Consider the following 17,568-nt stretch of genomic DNA (forward strand, 5'->3'; position numbering starts at 1 on the left):
AGCCGCCAGAGCTCCGTAGCGCTAGAGCTGGCTCCGTGAGCTATAGCTGAACCACTGTTATTCTGATCGTTCCTTTGAAAACAGCACGCCCCTCTTCTATAATGCAGGGCATAGTACCCCAATTCTCCAACCAATCTTTCTACAGTTAGTAGCGATGTCTCAGTGCTCTAAAGCGTCTTTCGTCTCCGTAGGTAAACACGTCGAGAGGCTCTCGCCGTTGTTGTGCCAGAGTTCCTGCCCTCAAAAAACGCTTCTTCCCACGCGAGGATCGGCTAGCCGCCAGAGTTTAGGCGAAATCTTGTCTCCCCCAGCAACGCCATTTCGCTACGGTCGCGGGGAACAGGTCCGTCTTCCACCGTGCTGTGCCGGCCTACGACGAACTGTTAGTGCCCCGACCGCACAGGTGTAATTCCTCAGACTTCCTGCTTGTCGATATCAGACTGTCTCCGACAGTGCCATGTAGTGTCATGCATGCTACACGATGATAGGTCAACGCCCCGCTTGCGTGGAGGACGTCCTAAAGGTGCGCTGACGGTGTGGACCACGCCCCAAACACCGTGGAGAGGACGCAAGACAATGAACCTATACATTATTTAAGGCCCTGTGGGGCCCTTGTGACAAGTCGCCCAGTCGATTTTGTCGTGATGGCAGGCTTTGTACGACGAAAACTTTACATGCTATGGAAGTAATGTTTTGCTAAAACGCATGCCTTTGTGCTCTGCTTCGGAACGAAAGCCCCTCTTCGGCAACGTCGGCTCGTCAGCCTTACGCTCTGGTTGAGATGCTAGCATCGCTACTTAGCGAACATCACAACAGTAGTGGCAGCGAACGGATACCACGACCCGTAATCGCTGCAGGCCCGAGGACGCCCCCCCCACTTGTGGGGGGGCGGTCTGTATCCCTGGGCTGCCAACAGTGGTTGGCAGCCCAGGGATACGCTACCATGGTCTCAACGTTTGGCTGCTCTGTGGTACGCTACCTTGATCTCAACGGTTTGCAAGCTGGATCGGATCCCTGCAAGCACGAGGACGCCCACGACACCACTATGCCCAACCCCCAACCTTTATTACCCAACCTTTATTGCTCAATTCGCCAGACCTCTTCACAAAGGAATAGGTTAAGAGGTTATATTAGTTTCAAAGTAAGAGTAAATATTGTAGGAGAGCATCACGAGAAACGATATCGCGATGTGGAAGTACCTTGTGCAGGACCTCCTTGAAATTTGCGAGGAGTTGGGCATTTCCGCCGGCTACGCCAAAACAAGGGAAGCGATTCTCAAAGTGATGCGCGCAGAGAACGTGACGATCAAAGAGGCAGACAAGGCTTGGGAGGCAATTAGGGAGCAGAAGCAGCAGGCTGAGATGCGCGAGTTTGAGGCGATGAGCGCGACGAGCGGGATGCCGAGGAACGTCGCGAAGAGCCAGAACATGCTTTCAAAATGAAAGAGTTTGAGAGTATGCTTCAAGCGCATAAATGGCAGGAAGCACGAAACCGTCCCCACATTTTCGAGACAGGCGAGAACATTGATCTGTTTCTCGTAAGCTTTGAAAATGTCTCAAACATCTGCCAAGAGGTTGGTGTTAGCCGAGAGCTTTGGCTGAAGAGGCTTGTCACGTTGCTGCTGTGCATCTGTTTTGAAGCGCTTATCCGCTGAGGGAGCGCATGGCTTTGATAAGGCTAAGCATGCTATGTTCAGCCACTCTGCTGCTTAAAGACCTGCTGACTGTGAAAGTCGAGGCAATAAATACAGTGCTGAAGCGCGTCGCGATGCGCTGAGGGCTGAAGTACGCCGTAGAGCGCTAGAGGCTGAGGCCTATATCAAAACGCAGGACGCCGAAGTCTGTCAGCGAGAGCGAGAAGATGAGGTGCTTCGCATAGATAATACTAATCACAGGCAGCACAAGGCCGACTTCGAAGGCAACAGAAAAAGGCCTATCAAGGACAGCGTAGACCGTCACGAATTGAGACATCTCAAGACGAGCCGGCTAGCTTAGAAAGCGTCGGCACTATTGTTCTGCCAGAAGCGCAGACACCTAGCAAAGACACCGAGGATCATCTACAGGTTTTCCCGCTCACTTTAATCCAAGTTCCAGCTAAATAATCCATATTCCACTGAAATATTCTCAGCGGCTAACTATTTAAACCATGTAGCAAACCTTTATTCCTATCGCCAAGCGCCCCCACAAATACGCCGCGTGTCAGTGAGTTTAGTTGAACTGCCAAAACGTTTATTCCAATGGGCAAGGTTTTTAATTAAGTGTGAGTCAGCTTATTCCATACGCAAGAAACAGAACGTTTGCCAACTTATGTGGTCTAAATGTCGGAACAAGGTGAACATAAAGCGACAGGAATGTTCCTTTTTTTGCCAATGTACGGTAGCGCTTATGAAAAAAGGTGCTACGGTATTTTGCCCTAACGTTTTAGCGTCATACCTTAGAATCCCTTGTGTCATACCTTAGAATTTGGTGTCATACTTGTATACGTTCATATAACACGTGGTATGAGCTTAAGCCCCTAGTCAGTTTATGCTTCATCGCTAATTGCAGAATTTCCGTAATCATGTACTCCGTTGATCGCATCTGGCAGGGATCAACGTCATCTGCTAGCAGATGGCATTATGGCTACTTTTCCGCAAAAGAATTCGCAGTCATCTGCTCGCCCTAGTCAGAACGATGCCGATTGAGAGACGATAATCACGCATCCTTGAAATGAAAGAATAACATTTTAAAGCAACTAAGCGTGCATTTATTTAGGCTTTTGTACGATTAAGTTTGCTATAAAAGCATCAAACGAGATACATATATTCATGTAACAGGTGACGCTGTGTTGCTGTAAGCGTTGTCGCTTGCAACACGTATGTTTTCTGAGGGAAACATTTTCATACGCGAAGCGAGCTTTGCTTGAAGGCATGGCTGGACGCAAGCGAGGACCACAATTCAAAGATCCAGATGAACCTCGTCGAAAAAACAGCAGGGTGTTGGTACTCGTCAGAGCGAGGATTGTGGAGCTCTACAGGTGTAGTGGCGACCTAAAGCAAATGGCGGAGGCCGTGGGTGTCAACAGAAAAACAAGGTCAACTGCTGCTGCCGACAGACAAACATCAAAGTGGGGTAGTCGTTCCGAAAATAGTTTGGAGATGACGTCGTGAGTACTTTAAGACGAATTGTCGATGAAAACAGCACATTTATTCTACGACAGTTAAAGGCGGCCCTGGAGGAGGAAATGCCTGGAGTAACAATCAGCACAAGAAGAGTCGATCGCATGCTAGAGGCCCACAGGTACCCGGTGTAGCTGGTGATGCAGATGCTCGCAGACTGCAACCGTGACGAAGTCAAGCACAGCCGTAAGCTGTACGCCCTGTGGCTGCAGTCCGATGGACCACGTGTGTGCCCGTTCTACTTGGACGAGACAAACTACAATATCTGGTGTTCTAGGAACTTCGGCAAGGCAGCTACAGGGCAATCGGCTGTCCATACAACCACGACGACAAAAGGAGCGAACATGTATTTTATAGCAGGTATGTGCGCAAATGGCGTCATTCACTGGACTGCAGTAGACAGAGTTCATTGGGCCGCTTTCAACGATTTTCTTAGGGATGTTTCGACCCGTGTGGAACGCGAGGAGCCAAACACAGAAGCTGTGTTCATTTTTGGTGGCGCACCTGCTCACGCTCCAGCAGAGCAGGCAGCTCTGGCTAAATCAATGCACTTTATAAAGCACCTGCCAGCATACAGTCCCTTTTTCAACCCAATAGAAGAACTGTACTCGAAAATAAAGTCGCACGTGAAGGCCTATATAAGCGCACGCCCTGATTTAGTGCTGGCGACACCACAAGGTTTGACAAAAAGGAGTGCAGGCGTGATTTGCTGATGGACGCAGATCGATGGACAATCCGTGCAGCAGATACAGCGCGTGGACTGCGCGGCCGTTGACCGGCAGAATTTATCTTTCGTACCTACAGCATCGCGTGAAGATGTCTTGTGAACGTCCGTTCACAACCCCTAGAAGACATTGCTAATGTAATAAATACTGACCAGACGCTGTGCTTAGGTTGCATTTCTCGAGTAATCTGAAGTATGCAAAAATATTGTTCACGTCCGTTTTACCTATAATCCCATATATATATATATATATATATATATATACGTTAAATAGACAACATTGATAAAATAAATTTATGATTTCGGTGACATCCGTAAGCTTCAAATGTTCGGTGGGTTGGATACTGCAGCGTGGAAAAACGAGCTTATAGAGAAGACGTCGTCCTTGTGCCTTCTGTTTTATCTGTGTTGGTTTTCTCGCGCTGCAGATAATATGTCACCGTGCGAACTAGCCCAACAGTTGATACTGTTCAAATCATGGGACACATGATTTTGTCTTAATAAAATAATCAAAACTAACATGAGTATAAAATATAACTTTGGTTGTCCACATCGCAATCAGCAGTCTAGATTTTATGTACACTGCAGAAGGAAAGCTCTTCGAATTATCTCCAATTCGCCCTGCCCTGCGCGAGTCTGTTCACTTCTTAATTCTGTGTCTCCACTTGAACCATTGCCGCCCTAGACTAGGTTTTAAATATCTTGGTATCAAATGCGTCACTAACTGAGCATAGACTCTCTGTCCTTCGCATTACACGACCTGTCCTGGAGCTGCTCTACTGTGTGCCCGACCCAAAATCCAATTATGAGCTCTAGTGTGTAAGAGCTAATTTCGTTGAACTACAAAATATTGGTTAACATGTTCGTAATGAGCAGCACACAGATGCATTTCTTTCGATCCCATTAAAATGACTCCGCACGTGCCAAACATTGCCCTACAAATTGATGCATAGCAATAAAGTATAAGCGTTCCAGACACGGCTCAAGCAAACTATGGCATTATATTTTTTCATAAATAATAGCAGCGAATACAAATATTAGTACTGTCTTCTGCTTTCCGGCTATCGCATTTCATGTTGTAGCAACTGTATTTCAATTGTACTGCAGATATGCCCCGTATTACTGTTTATTGTGTATAGATTATAGTGACTGGTACCCGAACTAAAGTTATTGGCGATTGGATTAAACATTTTGACACTTGGATTAAGCTCACCTGAACGCAGCCTATTTGTGGTGGCGCTTGGATTAAATATGGTGGCGCTAGGATTGAATGTTTGGCACATGGATTGAAAAGTTTGGCGCACAGATTATTTTATTGGCATGCAGAATATTTTAGCTGGCACTCGGATTAAAAAGAGGGGGACAACCTAGTCAATGCGCTGGATGAACTTATGAATGTTTGCGCGCTGCAATTACAACAGCCGACGTTTGACAGTACGTACCCGCGTTTGATCAAGCTCTGGTGCAGATGTCTGTTAGAAAGAACTGAACTGGAATACTCATTTCATAGACGAAAATTAACACAGGTCACTGTCCTTAGCCTGAAGCTGAAGCGAGACAGTATAACTACTCATGGCATCCTGCGTTAGCAATCACAATAGCCACGAAATGCAACGAACCTCCACTACGCTTGTACTGGTCGCGCTGTTCACGGCGGCTGCAGTCCAAGCCAAGTTGAGTGCTCCAGGGGGACCGCGGAAGCTTCACTACGATGTGCCGGACAGCTTTGAGGTACCGTATCCTCGACGTGAGTGGGGATGTCAAGGAAAAGTCGATGCAGTGTGTTCGCTGCACCATCCCATCATCACATCATTTTGGGTGATGAACATTGATAGTAGAAAAAAGAAATCCGTGATAAATGCTTCAGCAGTCTAACAAAACGAAAGCGAAAGAAACGAAAAATTTATCAGCGGGTCCTTTAACTTAGTGGAAAGTTTTTAGTGAGAAGAATATGAATATGTGCAGCTGTTGATTTCAGCACGGAAGAATTGCGTGCGCGTGACTACAACGCCGTCGTTATAACAAAAGTGTATAAAAACGAGGCACGCTGAAAAGAATAAACGTAAGACTAAAACGAAAGACTCACGGACGGATATGTCCCCTTGTCCACGGTATACGATAGATACAAAACTTCGAAAAACATAATGCTTGACGAATGGCATCATGATTGAGAATAAGGAAGCAGTGGCGCAAAATGAACAAGGAGTGACGATTGCACTACACTGGCGCTTCGTCTGATAGAACTTCACTTAAAATACTTAAGCATTCTGATTGTGCTGCTTTTTTGTATTCGCTTCAGAATAATGGTGAGATTTAAACGACAGACCGGCGTACTCATCCCTTCCTCGTGTATTTTGCGCTGTTGCTTCCGTATGGCTACTGGAAAGGGGTGTCCTTGGTACACCAGGAAAAAAAAGTAAAAACAAAAGTTGGGTGGCGAAATTGCGAGGATAACATGCAACAGTAGTTGCATGTTTGCTGTTAAAAACGTTCAGTTCTACAATTATTTAAACAACCAATAAAAAGTCACAGTTTCACTGCAAGGGCGAAACAATGAATGCGATAGCAACAAATTACAGTGTTATACGATGTGAGGCTGGCAGCTAACTCTTTTGTATGCGATCTCGCGTAACTACAAAACGCTGGTGTAAGAGAACACGGCCACTCCAGGGAGAGATGCTCTCCGCATAGTCACTTCGCGTTGAGAGGGCAGCGCGTAGAAGGGTATACCGCCCGCTGTGATTGCTGTCGAGATAGCGCGCGCCAGCGATCGCGACCGCACCCTTCGTTTCAAAGTTCAAAGTTGCTTCTCGCGCGACACCCCCACCCCCTCGCGCCTTTTCATGCTCGTTAAAGACGGATGGGGCGTTTCCTGTCTACTTCGAAACCAGGCCTCCCGAGCGGGGTGATGTTATCGCATGCACACTCCCAGCGACGAAAATGGGCTCGTTTGATCTCACTTCGGCAGCGTTCGTCGACCCCGCTCGGCGCGCTTTTACCAGCGGTAAAACATAGATCTTATCAATTTGAACTTCATGCAGGAGGGACATGACGGCAGCGGCAAAAATCCGGCAAATCTGATGCACTGTGAGTATCCATGTAATGCAAAGCAGGCAGCAAAGAACTGTATACATCGCCTTGTTTGTCTTTGAGGCAAATTAAGTCATTCATAGTATGATATCTAATTCGCTATATATCGCATGTTTGACATTCATATATGCATGTACAATTTCGTATATACCATGCTAATGAAACATATATTCTGGTATACACAACGCATGACCTGTTCTTTATGTCGTGACGCGCTCATGTCATGCCACACCAATTTTGGTATACATTCAGTTAGCAAAACGGCAGCAAGCGCATTAAGACACTGTCATGTAAATCATCCCACACATGACATGCATTTCATGATTTGCATGTTAGGACCTCCCATTTATGTTCGCCATACAGTCCCGTCACGCCATACCAATTTTCGTGTATATCAAGCTAGAGAACAGGTTGCGAGCGCACCATGAGAGGGGCGTATAAATAGGGCCGTACATGACATACATGTCATGATCTTCATGTTAGCAGCTGCCATTTATGTTCGCCACACAGTCACGTCCCGCAATACGAATCTTGATGTGTACAATGCTAGCGAAACGGCCGCAAGCACACCATGCGCGTGCCATGTAAAGCACGCCGTATGTGACATGCATGTCATGATTTCATTTCCACCTGTCATTTATATTCTGCATGCAGTGATGTCGCGCAATACCAATGTTGGTGTATATCAACCTAGCGAGCGCACAATGAGCGTGGAATGTAAGGCATGATGACCATGAGATGCATGCCATGCTTTTCATGTTACCACCTGTCATTTATTCAGAAATGTCTCGTCGTGTCGATTTTCGTATATATCCATTTATTTAAACGGCCACGAGCACGCCGAGATCATGCAGTGTAAATCATGCTGTACATGACAGGCGTGTCATGATTTGCACGATAGGACCTGTCACTTATGTTCGACATGCACTCTTGTCACGCTACGCCAATTTCGATATATATTAAGTTAACAAAACGGCCGCAAGAGCTACATGATCAGGGCATGTAAATGATGCCGTTCATGACAAGCATGTCATGATTTCCATGCTATGAATAGTCATTTATGTTTGTCATATGGTCACATTACGCCATACTAATTTTGGTATACATCCCATTAACGCAACTGCCAGGAGCACCAAGTCCTAGGCGGCCAGATAGATAGATAGATAGATAGATAGATAGATAGATAGATAGATAGATAGATAGATAGATAGATAGATGATAGAGATAGATAGATAGATAGATAGATAGATAGATAGATAGATAGATAGATAGATAGATAGATAGATAGATAGATAGATAGATAGATAGATAGATAGATAGATAGATAGATAGATAGATAGATAGATAGATAGATAGATAGATACGCTCAAAGTCGCATACGTTCGCTAAGAAGTGCTTCGCATTTAAAACTCATAGGACGCTTCAGCTTCGCCTTCAGGAGTAGAACGCGAGAGCATAATCGGGCCCCGTTCGCATTGCCTTGGCAATCGCTAGCCTGGCTTCGGTTATTGGTGGATGCCTGAACCGCAGCGCATGGAAATGAACGTCTGTGCGCAGTAGCATTGGCCGTTTCAAACTATCATAGAATGCCTACTGCATGTAGAGTTGCGAAGTGCCCACTACGCCATAACTCTTCCTTCTGCGAATGAGCGAAGGGCCCACTACGCGCCCGTAAGGCAACACGGGAACCTTCGCAGCTGCTCACTTTGTTCTTGCCTTTGCTGATGACGACTAATAAATATGTCTCAGTGTCCATTCCACAAATAAAAAAAACATGGCTGATCCCTCTGTCATAGGAATCGGTATAACACAAAAGTGAAACGTGTCTTCACAGACGTAGTTGAGCGCTTGTTATGCATTCTTTCGCCCCAAGCGCGAAGGAATGAATCGCCAATTTGTTTTCAAATAAAAAAAAAATCAATACAGAAAAATTTGACAAGCGTCACCGGTTGACGACGACCATTTTACGAACAGTGCGAAGAGTGCATTCGAACGTCACGCAGATTTCTCCAGCATGCACGGAATTTTGTAACGCATGGAGCTGAAATGTGACCTTTCGCACCGCGGAAAAAAATGACCTGGCGGGCATTGGGCACTTCCCATGATTTGGGCAAGTATTTGAGCCTGATGTATATTTCAGTGCAGCATATTTCGTGTCCTCCTATGAAGCGGCGCGGGTTGCCATGCCGCTTTTTTACGTTGAAAAGGTACAACGATAAAGGCGCTGCACTTTTCCTGAAAAAATGCATAAGGATTCGTAGGAAAAGATTCAAGGCGGTTGGGATGGACCAACATGAATTTCGAGTGAATCAACCTAATCATGGGGGCGATATGGAGGTGGGCAACATATGAACAAGCTTACGGGAGAAAAGCATCATTAGCCAACCAACGTGCACGAGTTGGTGTTTGAGTGGGTTCCTTCTGCTACTCACCGAACATCGCAGCCCGACTCCGAAGGAGAAATCTTCCTCCCGTAAATGTCGGCTGGCATGCGCTTGGCAGCCGACGATTGTTTAGCAGTTCTAAGTATCGCAATCCAACCTTCAAGCAGCTCCTTACCCTACGGACACGTGCGAGGGCACCGATCACTGGCCTACCAAATAGGACGCGTTCAAAGACAGCGACTAAATACTGCACTGCTTGCAACTGTTCTCAAGCCTGAACTGCAAGCGGGAAAACCTCCCTTCTGAATCAGAGATACAGCGCAGGAGGTACTCTAAAATTTCGTTTTCAGCTCCCTTCGGCACTCTCGAAGCAAACGATCAGGCCGCTGTTAACACGTGATCCTTCCAAGCACGTCACGCCAATGTGGCCCCAGCTTTTCCTGTGGTGGGGCTCGCACCCAGCCCTACAAATGAGATCCCGGAGCGGTGCAAGGCCATCAACATATGAACTTGTGGCGTCCCTCGTTTCGCCTACGCAGCGGTGCTGTTGATGTGTAGAGATTTAAGAAAAAAAAAGCGTGTTCATGTAGCGTCCGTTACGTGTTTGGAGGTAGCTCAGTGGGCTAAACGCCCGCCAGCCATCGCCGCAGACCGAGCGGTCGTAGGTTCGTCTTCTATAAACGCAACTTTTTGTCATATTTCTTTCTTTGTCATCTGGTGGCGTTCATTTTGCTGACGTACTTCCATGACGGAAACACGCCTTTCTTTAAACCACCTTGCGGTGTGTTAAATAATTCACAAAATTACACTTCACCTATTGTAAACGCGCTTAACGGAACGTTCGTAACAACAGCTCGCGGAAGTCACGCATTAGTTATCTCTACTTCTTCAGGTGACACCACCCCGCGAATCAAAAGCACTGTTAGAGGGAAGTGCGAGAGATATCAGGCGCGTTCTGGTAACCTCCATGTTGTGTTTTGTGGTAGCGCAGTGGGTTAAACATCCGCTGGCCATCGCCGCAGGCGCACGGGTCGCGTATTCGACTCCTCTGAGCGTAGCTATTCCGTGTAGTATTTTTCTTTGCCAATCAATCTCGTTAATTTTGCTGACGTAATTCTACCACGGGAATATTTCTGCAATGTTTTGGAGACCCTGCCATAAAACACTTGTGCGTGAAAACCTCTCACGCATTCACCTAAGACGATTCGAAGGCGAAAGCCATTTTATTTTTCTTCGAAGTCGATGTATTGATCGTGCCCCGCCACCCTCCGAATTTTTTGCGCACCTAGCGTGGTTTTGCATTGCCTCCAGGATCGGATGTACGTCACCTTGTTTTGCGCTGAAACCGTGATGTGCCCGCTTTTCACCAAGCTTCGATGTCATGTTATGACGACATGATGGGACGGCACGTGACGTGAAGTGACGTCAGTCCTAATATTGTGACGTCATGATGGCGTCACAAATTTTGGCGATTTATGACATCATGAACACGTCATGTCGTGATGATGATTTTTTGAAGCACTCGTCCTCGACGCCGCAGGACGCGAGACGCCGACGGTTAAATTTCTCATTTGATGAGGCATCTAAGGTTTTCGGCTTAATATCCTGTCAGCTGCCACTGTGTCCGCGCAGCGACCAGCCATGATTGACGCTAGCTGCACCGGTTCAAAATGGAGGGCGCGTGTCGCAGTTCCCATTGAATTTCGGGCGCTTAATAGCATTTTTTTATTGTGTTGAGACCGCTCTACTTCGTTTTCAGCAAACTTTGTAAAGTGGCAATTGGAATATGTGGCTTTATTATTTCCATGGTAGGATGTGTTCTGTTGTGCAGATTTTTTCTTTGCTCTCTCTCTCGCAATTGAAATAATGTTTGTTTTTTACATTTTCTCTTCTCTTGAGGAACATTAAACAAGAATTTCTCTTAAAGAAATCCTCGTTTAATGTTTCTTTGCTTGCTGCCCACACTCGGGGAGTCTTATGTTTCTTAAAGTTGTTTATATCTCTCTCATTAACAAACTTTTTTTTTTGCATATGTACAACTATAATAATAATATGAATTCTTGGGGTTTAACATCCCAAAACCACGTTATGGTTATGAGGGACGCCGTAGTGGAGGGCGCCGCAAATTCTACCACGTAGGGTTCTTTAAAGAGGCACTAAAGGCATATGTTAAGTCGACGTTGATTGCTGAAATAACGTTACAGGAACCTCGTAGTGTTTGTTTCGTGCCAAGGAAAAGTTTATCTTGAAAGAAAATCACGTCTTAGTTGTCCGCACACCGTCAGCGCACTTCAAATCGCCCGCCTAAAACGGCCTCCTGATGTAGCGTTAGCCTTGCCCAATGTTGCCCGCCTTGACTGCCGGCAGCCGATGCTGCGGTTTCTGCTTTGAAGGGCAAATTAAAATCATTTCCTAAGTTGCGGCTGATCTCGCAATACTCTGCACGAACGTGCAGCGAGCACACACGCACATTTCATGGTTGTTTAGCACACTGTCGCAGATGCACAGCGCTCAGCCACTTCGGCGTGGGTTTATTTGCGGCACCCATTGGAAAGCCACGTCGGTTTCTTTGCTGCAGCTGCTGCTGCTCAAGCGCCGCACACCATTCAGGCATCCGGCAACATACCAGGGCGGCGGCATTTTGTCGAACTTTCCGTTAGAGCGACTTTCATGTGCGTGCAAAGCACACACAGCAGTACGCTGTAACGAAACTACCACTGAGACGCGACAACGCGAGCGGTGAGGAGCCCGGCGAAAACGGAACTTTTAAGCCACCCACGCTGTTCTCCTTGGCAACACCAAGTTCTTTTTTCCATGAATAAAACAGAAATGCACAAGCAGCGTTCTGTTACGTCTTGAAATGCAGGGAATCTCTTTTTATATTATAAGTAGTTTGAGTGCTAGTGTTTAATTGTAGTCGTGACTCTTGACGTCATAGGGCTGATTCCAAATGTTCCCCAGTGGAGCGTATCGTGTCCTATATTTACCATAATTTCTCGATTAGTAGAGCACTACTGTTGATAATATTTACGCTTTAGGATTTCTCAAACATTCACCATTCCCTCTGACATAAATTGTTATTTGCCTTTAGTGTCCGTTTAACTTGCACCTTAATAAGCACACGGGTCTCAAGCATTTTTGCCTCCATCGAAAATGGGGCCGGGATTCAATGCCACGAACTTCGAGTCAGCAGTCAAGCGCAGACAGGGCTGTACATATAACCACCTTGGCGGGTTACACGTAGTACCCTATCTGCGCATTGCATCCCTGATATTCATATGCAACAAGGTCACACATGTGCATAAGACAGGTCTAGTCAACAAGATTGACAGCAATCCCAAGTTTGAAATGTACACCAGGTCGGAAAAACTCATAGTTTTGGCTAGATCTTCCCAACATACCACTTTACAAACGTAATTACAAAAGTAATTACACTTTATAAACGCAATTTCGTCCGTTGGCCAAATTACGTTTAGAGTTGATTGTACTGACAGCTATTTGCGAAACTGAACACCGGTGAATTGTTTGCTACCGTTTTACAAGCCGTGTAATACTACAACCATCCAGATTCGAGGCCATGCTGCCTGCTAATAATGTCTTTTCCAAGAAAAACTGTAGCGCTAACCAACACAAGCACAGACTGTTACACAACATATTTTTTTTTTATTTTGCGCTACAATTTCACTTCAAGAAGTCATGAACCAACTAGCCCAAGAAAACGTTTTGCTAATATTTATATGGCACAGTGTGATAGAAATATTCAATACGTCATTTAAATAGCACACAGCGATTTGTAATGAAGACTTCGTTATGCTGCATACCGATAAGCAAAAAAGGGGGCTTTATATAAGCGGGTGACAAACACAGTCATCAAATTTCACAGATGTCGATTTAAATGTCCATATTATTGCCATGTAACATCGAGAAAACCCAGACGCCTAAGCACCACCAGCAGAAAGAAGAGTCACAAGAAAAGCTCTCCTCTTCTTGTGCTTCTGTTTGCTGGTGGTGCTTTGGCGTCTCGGTTTTATACAATTTATACACCAACTAATCGGAATTTATAGACCAAGCAGTCGAGCAACAAGTTCTTCTAAGTATCGCCACGTAGCTGTGACGGCGAAGAACGCATCAGCCGAAGCGGTAAATATTAAACGCTATATTGGGAAAACTTGAAGTGCTGCGTTGGTTTTGTGGCTATGGTGCTCGAATGCTGGCCCGAAGGGCGTGGGATCGAATCCAGGCCGCGGCGACCACATTTCCATAGACGCGAATTGATAGATGCCTGTGTACTTCGATTTGGGTGCAGGTTAAAGAGTCGCAGCCCTCCACTAAGGAGGCGTCCCTGACAATTATAATGTGGTAATATATATATATATATATATATATATATATATATATATATATATATATATATATATATATATATATATATATATATATATATATATATATATATATATATATATATATATATATATATATATATATATATATATATGGTACTTAGATTATGAAGAGTCCGTCTTCGTTTGCCGTAAAATAATTATGAAAAAGGTATACGCTTCTAAAAAACTGTTTATTTGTCGATGTTTCCATCGGAGACCGATCTTCATCAGGATGAAATTCACCAGGCTTCGATGCGCTTTTATATCATCGTTCTCAGAGCCGAGAGGGAGAGAAAAAGGTTAAGGAAAGGTACATACAAAGACAGAAAAAAAATGAGAGAAGTAGGAAACCTGACGAAAAAGAGCCGCAAACACACCATGTGCCATACCCTGACTGACAAAAGAAGAACACGTGCTCCCGCAAAAAAAGAAAAAAAAAGGTCGCGAACACACCACGTGCACATACTTTGACCTACGACAAACACGTTCAGCAAAGCTGAATGTTTCAGCAATTGAAAGTTTGCGCATCACAAGTCATGTTCCTTGTCACGTTTCTCGTTTGTGCTTCACTCAGCGCATCTACATTGCTATGAAAAACACGTGTTTCCTGTTATAATTGATATAGACGTCTCATGGAGCTCTCATGTGTCGTACATGAAAAAACGGCCCACGCAGAAGACCATGGACTACTACTACCGCTTTCTAGGACCGACGCTGCACGAAAGCTTCGTTTGCATGCTCGCCAACGCACGACGTCACAATAGAATGAGCCACACTTCAAACATGATCGACTGCACTCATTTTACCCTACATTAAGTCCTCAAGTCCCATCAAGGCTTCGCCGAGGAGACGCGACCCTTTTGTGTAGGCTGTGGTTGGGTGTTGCGTTTACCAACGCCTATGCTTTCCGCATTGGGATGGCCGACACCGCAGCCTGTGACCACTGTGGAAACGCAGAAACAATTAGACATATTTTTTGCGACTGCCCACTGCACAGTGCACAGCGACTATCTCTTTGCAACGCGCTGAACAAGTTGGACGACCGACTTTTGCCGGAGGAACGAATCCTATGCCACCGACAAGACGCAACGTCACAGAAGAAGGCCATGCAAGCGCTACTGCGCTTCTTGCAATCGACCGGCCTTTTTGTACGATTGTAAGAAGAACTTCGTCCCTGTGTGTGTTGTTTTTTATCCTGCGTGTGTACGTGCGTTTTTTTCCTCCTCTTTTTTCCCCTCTCTCTCTCTAGACCCTCTTTCGTGCCCCTATTTCTCCTCCCCAGTGCTGGGTAGCAAACCAGATGCTAATATCTGGTTAACCTCCCGGCCTTCCTTTTTTCATTCTCTCTCTCTCTCTCCTGAAAAAAAAAAACAACGACTACGCTGATATACACAGATCGTCGAGGTGAGGTACATTCCTGTAGTCACTAGTCGAGCTCCAATGCTTTGAAGCCTTAACACAACATGGGCGCATTCCTCCAGCCCATTGTCACGCCTCACGTCTTCGGCTCTCCCCCTCCACATTTGCTCCTGAAGCCTGTGAGGGGATGAAGCCTCAGACGTGTTTTTCATAGCAATGTAGATGCGCTGAGTGAAGCACAAACGAGAAACGTGACAAGGAACAGGACTAGTGATGCGCAAACTTTCAACTGCTGAAGCATTCAGCTTTGCTGAACGTGTTTGTCGTAGGTCAAAGTATGTGCACGTGGTGTGTTCGCGACTTTTTTGCCTTTTTTTCTCTTTTTTTTCGGGAAACACGTGTTCTTCTTTTGTCAGTCAAGGTATGTGCACATGGTGTGTTCGCGACTCTTTTTCGTCAGGTTTCCTACTTCTCTCTTTTTTTTTCTCTTTGTATGTACCTTTTCTTAACCTTTTTCTCTCCCTCTTGACTCGGAGAACGATGATATAAAAGCGGATCGAAGCCTGGTAAATTTCACCCTGATGGAGATCGGTCTCCGATCGAAACGTCGACAAATAAACAGTTTTTTAGAAGCGTATACCTTTTTCCTATATATATATATATATATATATATATATATATATATATATAATATATATATAGAGAGATATATATATATATATATATATATATATATATATATATAAGGCTTAAATACGGAAGAGTAACTTCGGTTGCCGCAAGGTTATAAGTATAAAAGTATATGCGCCTTCATAAAACAACTGTTTATTTTGTCTACGTTTCGACGGGAGCCCCGTCTTCTTCAGGACATAACGATATTTAAAGCGTGTGTGTGCCTTCTTATAGCATGTTGAGAGTGGATGGGAAAGGACAGAAAGGAAGGGAAATAGGAACGTAACAAGTAACGGAGAAAAAGGGGGGTGGACCACGACAACAACAACAATAACAACAGCAACAATAACAGCAATACAAAAAAAGAAAAAAACAGAAGAAAAAAAGAAGAGTCAGGAAGGTCAGTAAGAAGAGTTTTGCTTGACGCGGACATTGTGTTCGTTTAGGTAGCGACAACAATAGAGCCTCTGCGCACCCACCTTCCCCCAAATGGGCAATGTAATGACCCCGCGCATCTAGTGTGGCGCCTTCCGGTGTGGGGCCACGGGTGGCGTTTTTGACGTACTTCTTCGTCGTTTACCGCGTTAAAGTAATTGGTGGGGTGGGGAGTGAGGGCTTTCAGCGTATGCTTTTCCGTGTTGGCCTGGGTGTAAGACCCAAAGTGGCCGATAGTATTGCCGTGTCATCAATATTTATTAAGCGCATCGGCTCGTTTTGGAAGAAGAAAATGTGTAGAAAAAGGTAAGGGTTGTTCACAACCCCTACCTTTTGTTGTTCTGGCCCCTCCCATGTCATAGTCCAACGAATCACGATGGTGTGTCTACATCTATGTATTGACAAAATCTGTACTTAAACCCGTACGCCATGTAGGAATGCATTCTTTGATAAAGGCCGGTCCCCGGCCGAAAGCTCAGAATAAATGTTATGTTTTTCACTGTGACTAGTTTTCTGTCATATATATATATATATATATATATATATATATATGGGCCATTCCATGTCAAGTGTCCCACACGTGACGCTCGCACATCGCAGATTTTGCTTATAAAATTTGCGTCTTTTTCCTGTGCCACATGGAGTATTGTTGCAAAACATCTTTGCTCGAAAAAAGTTTGACGGTGAAGGCGCCCCCTCAAATTTCGCTCTTATTTGTTAAACTGTGCCCAATAGAAAAAAGTGTGTATAAAATCTATTTCTGTGTGTTCAGCTTCGACACCACGCTTGCGCTATTGCAGAGGTTCTGTTTAGTTGTCCTATTCATTAATTCCGAAATTTTTGTGTTTCACTACCAGCTACGTATCTTCAAAAACTAAAGTTTCTTCAAAGCTTGTGATTTTTTCTTGAGCTATCTGGAACTCTCCCTAACCAACCTTCATAATAGTATGACTTTCAGGAAAGTGTATTTTAGTACAACAATGTTTAGGGGTAAAATATACTTCAAATCTTCCCGAAAAAAATTTGAAATTAGAGAAAATGTGCGAAGGTTTGACTGTATTTTTCATACTGAGGCGGTTTTAGTAAACATCCTCGTCACGGAGTGTTTGATAGAAGATTTCATTGTTAAGTAATGAAGAAAGTCTAATCAAACCATTTTTATTTTAAGGAAGAAATAATTTTTGAATTTGGCCCTTAGAACGCGCTCTGCTTCAAAAAGAACCCGATACGAATGTCAGCTAATGCGAGGGGTCTCCTAAACGCATGTAATGTTAAGTGGCAGAAGCATAGAATCGCGCGAGGCGTCAAGACATGCAGGGCTCTGAAGGCCTACCCGTCAAAAAGCACTCAGGCAGATTTAAT

The 17,568-nt window shown here is 44.9% G+C and overlaps 1 protein-coding gene across 1 annotated transcript in view; it reads right to left on the minus strand.

Moving 5' to 3' along the window:
- Window positions 1-1,555: 1,555 nt before the first annotated feature.
- Window positions 1,556-17,568, minus strand: part of LOC119398669 (uncharacterized) — a 40,254-nt gene continuing 24,241 nt past the window's right edge. Inside the window, exon 2 of the mRNA XM_049417382.1 lies at window positions 1,556-1,650. Within this exon, the coding sequence (XP_049273339.1) occupies window positions 1,556-1,650 (95 nt within the window). The remainder of the gene's footprint in view (window positions 1,651-17,568) is intronic.

Source organism: Rhipicephalus sanguineus, chromosome 7, assembly GCF_013339695.2.
Source record: "Rhipicephalus sanguineus isolate Rsan-2018 chromosome 7, BIME_Rsan_1.4, whole genome shotgun sequence".
Classification (NCBI taxonomy): domain Eukaryota; kingdom Metazoa; phylum Arthropoda; class Arachnida; order Ixodida; family Ixodidae; genus Rhipicephalus; species Rhipicephalus sanguineus.